Source organism: Rhinolophus ferrumequinum, chromosome 11 (genome assembly GCF_004115265.2).
Source record: "Rhinolophus ferrumequinum isolate MPI-CBG mRhiFer1 chromosome 11, mRhiFer1_v1.p, whole genome shotgun sequence".
NCBI lineage: Eukaryota > Metazoa > Chordata > Mammalia > Chiroptera > Rhinolophidae > Rhinolophus > Rhinolophus ferrumequinum.
The window spans coordinates 1,300,451-1,313,979 of NC_046294.1; the positions used below are offsets into that span (position 1 = coordinate 1,300,451).

General features: G+C 60.8%; 1 protein-coding gene across 2 annotated transcripts; it reads left to right on the forward strand.

Moving 5' to 3' along the window:
- The first annotated feature begins 3,194 nt into the window (after positions 1 to 3,194).
- On the forward strand, positions 3,195 to 11,250 carry MRPL23 (mitochondrial ribosomal protein L23). 2 transcript variants are annotated; one of them, XM_033121653.1, is made up of 6 exons: positions 3,718 to 3,769; positions 4,770 to 4,869; positions 5,891 to 6,013; positions 6,933 to 7,015; positions 7,662 to 7,735; positions 11,037 to 11,250. In XM_033121653.1, the coding sequence occupies exons 1-6, from the start codon at positions 3,721 to 3,723 to the stop codon at positions 11,202 to 11,204; spliced, it is 597 nt and encodes a 198-aa protein (XP_032977544.1). In that variant the 5' UTR covers positions 3,718 to 3,720; the 3' UTR covers positions 11,205 to 11,250. The 2 variants fall into 2 exon arrangements, with proteins under 2 accessions (XP_032977545.1, XP_032977544.1); XM_033121654.1 differs by lacking the exons at positions 3,718 to 3,769; positions 4,770 to 4,869 and adding an exon at positions 3,195 to 3,329.
- Positions 11,251 to 13,529: the final 2,279 nt, after the last annotated feature.

Below are 13,529 nucleotides of genomic sequence, written 5' to 3' on the forward strand. Positions count from 1 at the left end.
ATGAACAATAAGTGTACAAAAAAGTGCAGACCTTAATAATAAGAAAACAAACAACCCGATTTTTAAAAATGGGCAAAAGATTAGAGCTGACACCTCATTAAACAAGACAAATGAATGGCAACTACGCACGTGAAAACTGCACGACACCCTTAGTCACTGGGGAAATGCAAAATAAAACCACAGGATGCCGCTCTATAAGAATGGCTTGCAAACGCCAAGCACAGCAAATGTCGGCCAGATTGTGGAGGAACCCCACCTCACTGGCGGAAATGTAAAATGCTTCAGCTGGCAATGTCCTTTTTCTTAAACAGTTAAACATAAACCTCCCATGTGATCTAGTCATTCTCCTTCGAAGCATTTACCCATGAGAAAAGGAAATGTTTGTCCTTGTAAAGACTTTCACATGAATGTAAATACTGCTTTGTTTTTAATCGTCAAAAACTGGAAACAACCCAAATGTCCGTCAACAGTGAATGGATAAACAAGCTGTGGTGTGTCCATATACCATGGCAGCCAGAAGGAATGCAGGCCCAACGCACGCAAGGCACGAACAAGTCTCACAATAGTTATGCTGAGAGAAAGAAGCCAAACAAAAAAGAGTACATACGATGCTTCCATTTATGGAAAACTCTATAAAATGCAAGCTAACCACGTCACACTGGTGCTTGGAGATGGGGGAGGGATGGCAGAAGGGACCAGGAGGGCCTGAGGACACTTCTGGGGGTGACAGATGTGTTCACCCTCACGTACACCAGAACTTAGCAAACGGTGCTTTCGATGTGTGCAGTTTATTGTATGTTAATTACACATCAATAGAGATGTTTTAAAAATATTAAAAATCAAATGATACACTGGGAGAACATTTTGACTCAAATATGACAGACAAAGGGAAATGTAATCAATACATTAAATGCACTCGGAAATCCACAGGAAAACATGGACACCCTGGTAGGTGGACCAGGGCGGCCACAACCAAGCCCCGCAGATGATATCTTAAAGCACAGACACTCGCTGTCCCCAGTCCTGGAGGCTGGAGTCCGAGGCCCAGGTGTCACAGGGCTGGTTCTCTGAGGCCTCTCTCCTCCGCGTGCAGACGGCCGTCTCCTCCCCGTGTCCCCACACGGTCGTCCCTCTGTGCGTGTCTGTGTCCTGACCTCTTCTGATGAGGACGCCGGTCACAGTGGATGAGGGCCCCACCCGTACGACCTCCATTTACCTTAATCACCTCCTGAAAGACCCCATCTCTTCAGACAGTCACATTCTGAGGTGCTGGGGCTTAGGACTTCAGTAATGAATTCGGGGAGCACAACTCGGCCCGTACCATACCCGCCCTGGGGAAAAAAAAAAGAGCAAAAGACATAACTAGACAAGTCACAGATTCAGGAAAACAAAGGCAATAAATGTACAAAAAAGCACAAACCTTGTAACCACATAAGTATCTCCGCAAACAAATGACACATCACATCTTATCCCTGGGTGTCCAAAGGCTGCTCACAGTGGTGACAGCCATCTGTCATTGTGTGCCAGACCCTCCAGCAACCAGAATGCCTCCGGGAAGCCAGGCTCGGGTGCCAAGCAGGTGCCAGGAGCCCCTGGGACAGCACCACAGGGCTCACGGGCGGCGTCCTCAGCCGGGCCATGACAGTGGGCAGACCCCGTGGGGCTCGGTCTGGACATGGACGGCAAATACTCCTTCAGCATGTCCAGTCAATTTGGACCTGTTGGGCTGTCCAGGTGACCTGGGCTCTGGGGGTGTGGTCTGCTCAGAGTCCCAAAGCCACTCCAGTGAAGTACTGGAGTGAGCTTTCCTCCTTCGCCGGTGTTGTCTTGCCTGTACCCGTGCCAGCCTCACCAGTCTGACCACCAGCCACACACAGGGTCACCTGACATCCATTGTGCCTTCGTATCAGAAGGGAACCACCCCACCCACGAGGGAGGCACTGAGGCAGAACTGCCATCAGTGAAACTCAGGGTCACAGGGACCCAGGCCCTGCTGTCTGGCTTACTGCCTGAGGCCCCTAGAGAAGAAACCCGGGCACGTCCCCCCCGCCCCTGCCCTGAAGGAAGAGCATACCTGACTGATGGTGAGAACCACTGTTGTTTAGCCCAGCTTCACACTGAACTGGGTGTCCGGTGTTTATCTGGCAAGCCTCACCTGGAGGAGCCATGCTGCAGAATTTGGGAAGGAGGCCAGCTATGCATTGAGGGGACGGGTCTGGCAAAAGGGAAAGGGGAAGAATGAAGGGGCAGAAACCCCCGGCCTTATGAGGAGGACTCGGTGGCATATAATCAGAGAAGCAGGGCCTGAGTGCTGTGAGGTCTGCACCACGGACACGCCATCACTGCCGCCAGCTGCATCGAGGACCTCCATCCCCCTCAGACTCTACCCGCTCTCCAGGGAGCAGCAGTGCCACCAAACCCAGCTCAGCGTCTGCGACCGCCCCTCTCATCAGCCACACACAACTTGGAACCCAACTTTCGACCACATCTCTGAGGGTAACATCTCACCTCCCAGGTAGAACATGGCCCCAGAATTCTGGCCCCGGGGGGCCCCCTGTCCGGCTCCATCCATCTTCCCACCTCCCTAGGCACAGTGGCCCTTACAGCACAGTTTCCTCCAGCAAGGGTCCACAAGAACCTGGCCCCCTGCATCCCACAGTGTGTATGTGTGTGTGTGGGGGGGGAGGGAGAGCTGGAGAACAGCAGGGGACAGCTCTGCCCTTCCCTGATCCTCCCCAGCAGGCAGGCTAGAGGCCACTGTCACCGCTACCCCTCCTCAGGGCAGTACCTGCACCCTAGGTGAACCCACTTATGTCATTTCCATCAACATAGAGGCCAAGGGGGGTGGGGGGCACTGCAGCCCCTCCCCACGCTCGCCTTTCAGAGAGGCACAGCACTTGCCGCCTGCATGTTCCACCAGGTCCAGCCTCCCGCCACCCTCCCGGGGTCCCACCCCCACCCTGGAGGCCTAGTCCTCTGCCACCCCCCAGCAGCCAGACCCTAACCCTGCTTCCTGGGGCCCTTCTCTCCCTGCAGCTTGCTGGACACCCCCCTCCAATGTTCTCCCCGCTCTGCAGAGCCTGTAAGGAGCTGTGGGGCGCAGAGAGGCACAGGCCAGTCTGGTGGGGCAGTGGCGGCTAAAGGGTTGGAGAGTGGGCTCAGCTGCGGGCAGGCTGAGGCCCAGGTCCAGCGGGCTGCGGGCCGGGCAGCGCGGGGCGGTGGCGCGCGCCCTCCCGACACCAGGGGACGCTGTGCTGGGGGCCACTCGGGCCGCGCGCGCCGCTCCTTCCGCCCGCGGACCGGAAGCCGGCGATGGCGCGGAACGTGCTGTGAGTAGGGAGGCCCGCGCGGGGCGTGGCGGGGCGCGCGGTCGCGGGCATGATCAGGGGGCCGGGGACCCCGGCCCGGAAGGGGACGGGCGCAGCCGGCCGGGGAGTGGTCCGAGCCCGGGCTCGGCAGCCGGCACCGCCCCACCCCCCGCAGCCCCTTCTGCGCACCCCTCCGGGGTCCGGGCCGGAGCGCCGACCCCCCCGGAGCCCCCGCCCCCGAGGGCCCGCCCCGCCCGCGCAGCCGGAGGGGGCGGGGCCGTGCTGGGCTTATCAGCACCCCCTTCCCCCGCAGTGACCCCTGGTCCTCGACCACCCGAAATTTAAGCAGGTCACACTCATGGCCCTGTAAACACGAAGGCCCCCGTGAATGAATGCATGCATGCGTGAACGAATGAATGAGTGCATGCGCGCACCCAAGTTGGCCGGGTGCGGCTGCGGCGGTGAGCGCGTTGTGGCCCAACTGAGCGGTACCTGTGGTGCAGGCGCCGGTGCGGACTCGGTGGACCTGCCAGGGTGTGGATTTGGGGTGAAGGCCGCAGGGCTCTCCGAGGAGGAGACACTGCTTCCTTCTCAGCAGCCCGGGAAGGGCAGGGGCCTCGAGGAGTGGAAACGCCAAGCCAGGCCAGGCCCTGAAGGCCACCCTGGAAGCCAGGGCTGTGCGGGCTGGAAGGGAACCAGGACAGCGGGCCTGGCCGTGAGTGCACGTGCTCCCTCGCTGGCCAGGGAGGCCCTGGAGGGGAGATTTGCAGTGGAGCCACGCGGGTGGGGTGAGGGAGAGGGTGGGATCATGGATGAGTCACCCTCGGGGCCACAGGGCGGGAGGGCTGGTGGCAGCCAGCCAGCTTGTTGTTTGGAGGAGGGAGGAGAAATTCAGATCTCCACTTGAGAGATGTTAGGTTGAGGTGCTTGCGAAACTGCGGGAGCGGTCAGGGAGGCAGGGGGGTGGGCGAAACCACCCGGAGGCCAGGGATGGGCCCCACAGGGGAGCCGGGCCTCAAGGAGGCCCAGGGAGCTGTGTTCCAGGACCCAGCGGGAGGGTGGTCGGTCAGCAGCACTGGTTGTTCTCGAGCTGGGGGGTCCCAAGCCTCAGGCAGGGCGTTGGGAGTGGGCCTGGCACTCAGTGTGGGGGAAGGAATAGACTCCCCCCTGCCGTCCTCCGCAGCCTCTCACCTCCCACCTTCACACTGGGCCTCTATCCACATGCAGCTGAGTGTGCCCCTCAGGCCCCAATCTGGGGGGTTGGGAGAGATTGAGGGGTCTAAGCCAGTGATCCAGCATTCACAGTTACCCATAGGCCCCAGCCTTTGCCCCGCTGCTGGTCACCAGGGGAGAAAAAGAACCCCTTGGGTGGCCAGCTGTCATCCTGAACGCCCACAAGGGTAGAATGAGGCAGGCCCTGGGCCCCCAGGGGCCCTGAGAAGGCAAGCCCTTCCTTTGCAGCCCCTCACCGGTGCTCACCCTGCACAAGGGCTGTGCGTCAATCAAGGAGCTTCTGCTGGGGCAGCTGCCACGTGCTGACTCGGTCACCCGCAGACCCCAGGTAGAGGGTAGGCAGTACCCAGCCATTTTATACGGCCCTTATTTGCCGTGGGCCCCCCCCCCCCCCCCGTGCCTGCCCCAGCCACGCAGACCAGCACTGTCCAAATCCCCGGCCCCCACTCAGCCCTGCTCCTTTCAGGGCATCCCACCCAGACCTTCGATGCCCTGGCCCTCCTCGCCTTCCCCATGCTTGGGAGGCAAGGACAGAGTGAAATTCTGCCTCATGAGCCCTTTCCTTGGTGCTGCGTGCTGGCCGCTACAGACTGGTTACCTGTATGGCTGAGACCCTCAACGGCATCTTGTACCCCCACACCCACCCTCCACCAAGACCTGCCCCTGGGCTCCCGGCAGACCCCCGGACCCCGAGGCCTGGCTGGGTCCGGTTGGCAGTTGGTCCTCCTGGCCTGCCAGCCGCCCTGGAGCACAGGTCCAGCTGGAGGTGGTGGCTGCATCTTCCCGCTGCTTCTGCTCGGGGGGTTTTCGGGGTGAGGAGGTGGTGCGGTGAACTCGAAGTTGGTGAGCTGCAAACACTGCCCCCCCTACCCTCAGCCTCTTATCCTGGGGGAGCTGGCACTCCTACGGGGGGGGGTGGACTCGGCCCCCATCCGCGCTGTGAGGGCAGAACCCGTGTCAGGCGGCCGTTCTGTCCATTCCCCATCACCTGGGCAGAAGAAGTTGGTGGGTGATTTGCACATCCGTGGCCTTGCCCGCGTGAGGCCCACTTCTAGGATGGTGACAGCCACGCTGGGGCTGTGTGCCTATGGGACTATCGCTTTGCACAAGCGCGTAGGGGGTGTGGGGACATGCTCTCTGTGGCTTCTGTTTGTTTTCTTGAATCATCCATTGGCCCTTTTCAAAGGCTGGCCTTGGGGTCAACTGCTCACGCTACCCCGAGTTGGTGCAGGGGCCCGGGGACTGGGCAGCACCACCTGGGGAGCACGGGGCGATGGGGGCCTGCGGGGGGTGTTCCTGGAGTGCCATGCTCCGGGCGTTTGATGTGGACACGAACCTCTCCCTCACAGGTACCCTCTGTACCAGCTGGGCAACCCCCAGCTCCGCGTCTTCCGCACCAACTTCTTCATCCAGCTCGTGCGGCCCGGCACGGCCCAGCCCGACGACACCGTGCAGTTCCGGATCCCCATGGAGTGAGTGGGGGGGACGCAGGCCTGGCCGGCGTCTTCCTGCTACGGAAAACACTGCAGGCAGCTCCACGGGGCTCTGCAAATATTGACCGAGGCCTGGTGTTTGTAGAGGCCACGCTGGGCTCCCTCCCCCTGGAGAAGCTGTGGCCAGCCTGAGACGGGCTTCCTTGCTTGCTCCCTCTCTTGTTGAATGGAGTATCACCGCTCTTCCCAGGAGGCCATGTCCCCAGATGTGCTCCCCACAGCCGCCAAAACCTTCGTGTTCCAGATGGTTCCTTTATGGGGCCGTGTGTGGACCGAAGGGGCACAGCCTCCCTGTCACACAAGCTTCAGGGTACTGCCCTGGACCTTAGGATGTGACCACCGCAGGCGTGGGCCCAGGGGTGGTTTGAGCTTCTGTATGAGCCCAGGGTCCTGTCAGCTCTCAGGGGCAGGGGTAGGAGCAGGAGAGGCCAAGGGCCTGAGTTTGTGATGCATTTAAGGTGAAAAGGGAACGGGGCCTAAGCTGCCAAAGACCGTCATTTCTGGGACGTGCCTGTTAGGACCGCGTAGTGGGGTGGCAGCTGCAGACAGACCGGGCTGGGCTCCCGGCAGCCAGGGGGCACTCGCAGACTGTCACTTCCCCGGGAGTTTCCTGGGAGTTTGGCCTCTTGGCCTTCACAAGCGTGGACCAGCGGGCGGGTGAATGGGACTGACCGAGTTCAGGGCACCTGGGGGCCCGGTCCCTCCGACACCCTCATGCTGGCGTGTCAACGGGAGAGCGCTGGGTGGGGACCAAGTGCTGGATCCCTGGGGTCTGTTCAGCCTGGCCTGGGCCCTGGCTTTTCCCTGACGTCACCTGTGAGGCTGTGCCCTCGCCCCGGAGGTTGGGCTGCTTCTGCCCTCAGCCTGGTCAGACTCCCCTTTCCGTGCTCTTCCCCAGGATGACCAGGGTGGACCTGAGGAATTACCTGGAGCGCATTTACAACGTGCCCGTGAGCACCGTGAGGACAAGAGTGCAGCACGGTGGGTGCCTTGCCGGGCTGGTGCCCTGCCGTGTATGTGGGTCCCCCTCCCCTGGCTCACTTGGGCCATGCTTCTCTGAGCCACTGGCCTGCACCGTCCTCGCAGACTCTGGTTCTTGGCACAGGAGGAAACTGAGGCACGGGGTGTTGAGGTGACTTCTGGGGTCACACTTCACACGGAGCAGAGCTGGGTGTGGGACAGCAGAGCCGGGAGTCTGGCCCCGCGGCTGCGGCCGCCATGAGCACGCGGCGGCTGCCAGCCCCAGAGGCCCAGCCACAAAGCGCTGCCTTTATCCCCTTAACCCTTTCCCCTTCCTCCCTCGCCACCTGTGTCCCTGCGCTGTGAATCTGAAGACCTAAGTCTAAGGTGAGGACAGCCAGCGAGAACGCTGTGCCAATGGGAGAAGTCGGTTCCTCGAGTGATTTCAGACACCTTTGGGTTTTTGCAGAGAGCAGACATGCGAGGTCTGGGTCTTCCAGCGTGAGCACAGGCAGGACTTCTGAAGCAGCCCCCTCGAGGGTGTGCTGTGCTGTCATCTGTAGACAAACTAATTCTTACCGTGTTTGTCTTTTTCTAGAAAGTGGGTTCCTGGATTGGTTGGACTGAAAATGTGGTGCCGGCAGTAAAGTTTCTCTCCCCCCAACAGGTTCCAACAGGAAGAGGGATCACAGAAATGTCAGGCTGAAGAAACCAGACTACAAGGTGGCCTACGTACAGCTGGTGAGCGCACGAGGGCGTGGGGTCGGGCGGCAGGGGCAGCGTCCTGGGAGCTCGTCCTGACCGGCAGTGACCTTGATGGGGGCTGTGTTTGTGCAGCCTCCACCACGGCCCAGCCTGGGGGGCCAGGGAGGCCTTTGGGGGCAGGATCTCAAGGTCCACTGCCTTAGTTCTAATCCGCAGTGAAGCCCGCAGTGAAGCCCGTGAGGAGCTGGGGTTCAAAGCACAGTTAAGCCAGTGGGAGGAGACGGGCTGGGGCACTTCGGAACTTCTCAGGGGCCACCCTTGTCGAGCCTTTGAACTTTGAACGTGCTGTGGGCAAAAGCAGGCCCACCCAGGCCTAGGGGATTTGGGCTCTGACAGAAAGAAACCAGATCATGCTGAGCTGAGCGGCAGAGGCCGCCTTCCTCTGGAGAGCTTGTCCGTGGACTGTCCCCAGGCCAGGAGGCAGCTAATTGCTGTTGATGCCACGGGTACAAGTTGCTGCGGGCGCCTGGGCTTAGATCCCAGACCCGGTTGGTGTGACCCCCTCCCGTCCGGGTTGTGGCCCCCAGCACATTCCTGCAGGTTCTGTCTTCACTGTCTCCTGCCTGGCCAGCGGCTCTGGGGGAAGGGTCTGGCCCGTCTGCGGCCTTTACCGACCCAAACCCAGAGCTGTGGAGAGTAAGATGCACATTTTGAAAGCCCCCTTTTCGGGCTCTTCCAAGTGCGAGCTGCCCCGAGAAATGCGACTTTCCTCAGATATGCTTTGCACGGACACCAGGCCCTGTGTTCTCCAGGCAGGGTCTTCTCTCACCTGGGCGGGCAGCCTTGGCCCGCCACGGGCTCCGTGGGAACCTGCCAGGGACGGCCCTGCTCGCAGGCTCTATTAACTGCCCCCCTGCTGTTTGAAACCTGGGGGGTCTTCCTCCGATTTCTCCAGTTTCTGTGTAAACAGCCCGCGTGCGGGAGCCCACGGGCGGCCTGCCGCTAGATGGCAGTAGCGCTATGGTGAAAACCCTCCAGCCCCGCGGGCCTATTTCGGGCTTCAGGAGGCATTTTGTTAAGAGAGCGAGTCAACATGGCAGCCTTTCTGAAAAACAGTCACAGCTGTTGTCCTAAACAGGGGCCCCGTAATTATTTGGCCTAATATTTGCCGTGCATAAAATCAGCCAGTACAGGGGGAGACAGCACCGCTGGCCTTCTAAAGAAAGACGCCTGTGTCCTCTGAGTTGGGCCCGGCCATCCGTCTTTGTCATGGCACGCCGGTTGACATCCCATATGTCCGCATTCGCCACGAGGCCCTTCACAGGAGAGCTATAGTTACAAGTCATCCGAGCCTCACACATTTTTGCCCGGGCCCCCCCTTGCTCATGAAAACCGAACTGAGCAGCGCTTAGATCTGCTGTCTGCAGCTGCCGCTCGGCCGCCTTTCTTCCTCTGTGAACCCCAGGCAGCGAGAGACAGGCCGCCCCAGTGGGAGCACAGGGTGTCCCTGCTGGGCACAGTTCCTGCCACTCCAAAATTAAATTTGTAACGCCCCCCGCCTCCATCCCCTCAGCTCCAGCAGCTCTTTGCCCGGCCTGCAAGCACACGGCCGGGAGGTTGGGCCCACACCCTGTGCAGGGGTCCGTCCTCTGTCCCCTGTCTGCTGAGGCCGAGGCCGGCGTCCTCTGCCGGAGTGTCCCTTTGGGCCCGCTCCGGGGCTTCTAAAAACAGAGCTAATTGTAAAGCACACAGAGGGTCAACCAGAAAGACAAATTAAATCACCAGATTTATTTTGAGTTGGCTGCTTCGGAAAAGCCGGTCTCACCCGGTGGGAGTCCCACATTTTCCCCCCCTCTGACAACCTGATAAACATCTCTTTGGCCCAAAGTCCAGATCCAGCAAGGGCCTCCATGGCCCACACAACAAACAGAGCGTTGACCTGCTGCGTGAAGCCTGGTGTTTACACAGCGCGTAGGAATGAAGCGGCCGGGCCTCGCGGGCCCAGCAGGAGCACGTCCGCAGACAATGGCTCGGGGGCCCTGGGGTTGCTGCCTGGGCCGGTTTCTTCACTTTTATGACATTTTCCTGCTTCCCTGTACTTTTCCATGGTCAGCTTGCTTTCCTGTTTGGAAGCGTTGAGGGGTTTACTTTGAAAGTACAAGGTGAATTTCTCCAGAACGGGGGCCTCCGTCGGCTCCCACCCTGTGCTATCGCCCGCCTGTAAGGAACGGACAATTCCTTTCACCGTTTCCTCCGCTTTTCTCCCAAGCGATTGCAAATTGCCATCTCTGTGTTTATATTTAAAATGTCATTTTGGGTTTCCCCCACCTCAGAAAACTAGCAGAATCACCTCGATATATTAAACATAAACCCCCGTTCTGGGCAGCCAGCCCCGCATGTAAACTATTGCCCTTTGGTATTTTAAAAAAGGGAAAAAAAGTTTTGAAATGTGTAAGATAACCCTCCCGTGGGCTGGCTACCGAGCGCCCGCGGCTGCTTCTCGTCGCCCCAGGCCTGCTCTGTGCACCACGTGACCCGAATGTATAAACCTCACATTCTCGGGGGGCGCATGGGGCCGTGTCCGCTCGCACTTGGCTGCCTGCCCACATCCAAATCTCTTCACAAAACAAGGGTCTGCAAGAGCCCAGCACGCTGAGCTGATCTCACCGCTAGAACTTCCCAGAGGCCCTGCCGCCCCCGCCCCGCTCTACCTGTGTGGGGCTCCCTCTTGTCCAGCTCTTATCTTTGCAGCCAGGACCCTCCCTCCCTCCTCCACACTGGGGGGCTGGCACCCCAGCCTCCGCCTGGGGGTCCGGGTGGACATGGGCACGTTCTGAGCCTTTAGTGAGAGGCGTAAAAGCCGTGAACGTGAAGCCCGGTCCTGGTGTGTAGACTGCTGCACGCACACACTTCTTTTATTTGCCGAGCTCTGAGCGGGAGAGGGTGGTCTGTCATGTGGGGAAAGGGCCTCACTCAGGTCTTTTAGGTGGAAAAAGTTTCAGGCACACCAGTTGCTGCTGGGCCGGTTCCTTCACTTCTCTCCTGCCCGCGCTTGACCAGGCTGCCTGCAGACAGCACTCCTAAGGAGAACGGCCACGCAGAGGGCCTCTGTGCCAGACAAAGGCGGGAGCCCGGCCACCCAGGGTGTTTCTTTTCCAGGCAGGGACATTGCTGGGGGCGCAGCGTGGGAGCCGAGCCCTGGGCAGACGGGTCGGGCCACGGTTCCTGTAAAGCACGGTGGCCTCGCCGGCCCACAGGCTCCACAGGGGCTCCTTGCGTTCCCCCCGCTGGCGGCCGCAGAGCCGGCCCTGTCAGAGCTCGGCTTTTCTCTCCACAGGCGCATGGACAGACCTTTACGTTCCCAGACCTGTTTCCTGAGAAGAAGCTGAGCCCTGAGGGTGGCTCTGCTGACGACGACATCCGGGACCAGCTCCTGGAGGCCCAGCAGCGCAAGGAGACCCGCGACCCCCAGCGGGGGGGGGTCCCCGAGTGGTTCGGCCTGTGATCCGCCAACTGACAGCTCAAATAAAGTGCTGCATGTGGACAAAGGGGCACAGGCTCCGTTCCTCTGTCCCTGGGTCTGGGCACAGCAGGCCGAGGCTGAGCTGCGAGTCACGGGGTGCCCTGCTCCCCAAGTGCACCCACAGCAGCCTGGCAGCCTGTCTGCACAGAGGGCGAGCCTGGGCTGACCTGTGGCCTACACGGCCACATGTCTAATCCTGGTCCCCTGAACCTGAGACGAGGCCAGGACTCTCACTCCAGTGTGGGTATGACGTGTGCCTGTGAAAGGGCACCCAGAAAGCAATTCTGAGTACCTGCATCTAAGCTCCCCCCACAGGCGTGTTAGGAGGGCTTCCATGAGTGCACGTGGTCGGCATGGGCTGCAGCGTGTGTGCCCCCCAGGGCCTGTCCAGGCCGAGCCCCACTTGGGTACGCTTGGTGGGTGTTCAGTGGGCAGGGGGCTGCAGAGGGGCTCAAAGGAAGTGGTGTTTGGGAAAAACAGGCTAAGCCAGAGCGAGGCGACAGGAAACGGGGGCCAAATCGGGGATAATCCCTATCCAAGGGCTTGGACCGTGAGGAGAGATGAGTCGGGGAAGGAGTGGCTCTGGAGACCTGCAGCCGGTGGGGTTTGAGTGGCCCCTGTTTGTCCCGTTCCTGAGACCCGTCTGCGGCCCTCCTTGTCTGAGTCTGAGCTCTGCACTAAAAATCCCATCGGGCAGCCTGGCTGCTCCCTGGATGGTGGAAAAGGAATGAGGCCGCATGGAAGCCAGGACTGAGAGAGAGAGAGAGAGAGAGAGAGAGAGAGAGTGTGTGTGTGTGTGTGTGTGTAGGTTTGACGCTGAGAGAGAGGCTGGGCCTAGAGCTGGGGAGCAAGCAAGGGAACCAGCCACGTCGCCCCTGGGGGAGGGGACCACTGGGTCCTGGAACCCCATTCTGGAGCGCGGCCCTGCTGTGGTCTGAGTGAGGGCCGCCCCCTCCCTCCACGGGGGGCTGCCCCTGAGGCCTTGCTAGGGGAGCTGGAAGTGAGGAGCTGGCTCAGCCAAGCCCCTCCACCCCGAGGGACACCCGATAGGAGGGACACCGGACAGGATGGCGGCTTCACGCACCCCTCCGCCTGCCTGCCGGGTGAAGGTCCGGGCAAACTCCGCCCTTCAGTGTTGATTTAAAGTGACGGGGAAGGTCCGGAAGTGGACCGGAGACCTAGGCAACGGTATTTTCTTTAGAGAAATAATTCATGGGGCCCTGCGGCCCTGAGGACCCCAACTCAAGGCCGGTGGGGGAATCTCATCCTTCATCGGCTTCGCTTCCAACAGGATCCGCCCCCACACACACACGGCTCCCCCGCCTGCCCAGGGCTTGGGCCTGCAGACCCTCCCCATTGCCGCACCCCAGGGGCCCCTCTAGGCCTGGGCGGCTGCTGCCCGCTCTTCCTGCCACGGGAGGGGGAAGGGGCCCCAAGCTGCAGTGTCCTAGGTCTCCCCGGCGCCCAGGGCCAGCACAGCCCCTCCTGCCTGGCTCAGCACAGTGCCCTATGGGAATGAGGGTGAGATGGAAGTGTCTGGACAGGGCCCCACAGCAAGGGGAGGGAATGCGGGGGTGGGGGTTGCCTTGCAGGACACAGAAATTCAGGAAGAGGACTGTCAGTTGGGGGCTGCTCTGTGCTCACCCCAGGCACAGAGCTTGAGAAGGGGCTAGAAAGACCCCCGTTCCCCAGCCAGGAGCTCCCGGGCTTGAGCTGAGGCTCAGGGAGGGAGAGGACTATTGCCTTGGTGGGCAGGGCGGGGGGTGGGGTCCTTCTGCCCCTGAGACCATGGGCCCCACATGTTGGCTTCTCTGAGACTCAGTTTCCCCTTTTCTTGCATAGCTGGCCTTGCCCCACTGTGCACCCCCCCATGCATGGGGGCCAGAGGAGGGTCTCCTGGGCCCCCACCAACTTGGGCAACAGCGTCCCCGCGGTCGCCTGGGCAAAACCCCCACATGATCCAAACAGCCCGTCTGCTTCTGCAGAGGGAACTCGAGTGGACTCACCTCTGCTGAACACCCTCACAGGGGGCCCAGGACGCGAGAGGCGCCTGACCCTGGGGGCCCCCGGGGCTCCCCTTCCCCTGTGGAGACCTCCTGTTGGACACTCCCAGCCCAGCTTGAGGAGGAGAGGAAATGGCTGAGGGTGAGAGCGAAAGCCCACGGCACTGCCCCCGGGTCCCATCCTCTGCTGTTCATGTGCCCCATGGGCCACTCTGCAAGAGGGAATGAGACCCAGGTTGTAGCCAGGGTTGAGACCCAGGTTGAGACCCAGAGGTCTGCGAGGGACAGGGCCGTGGGGGCTGGG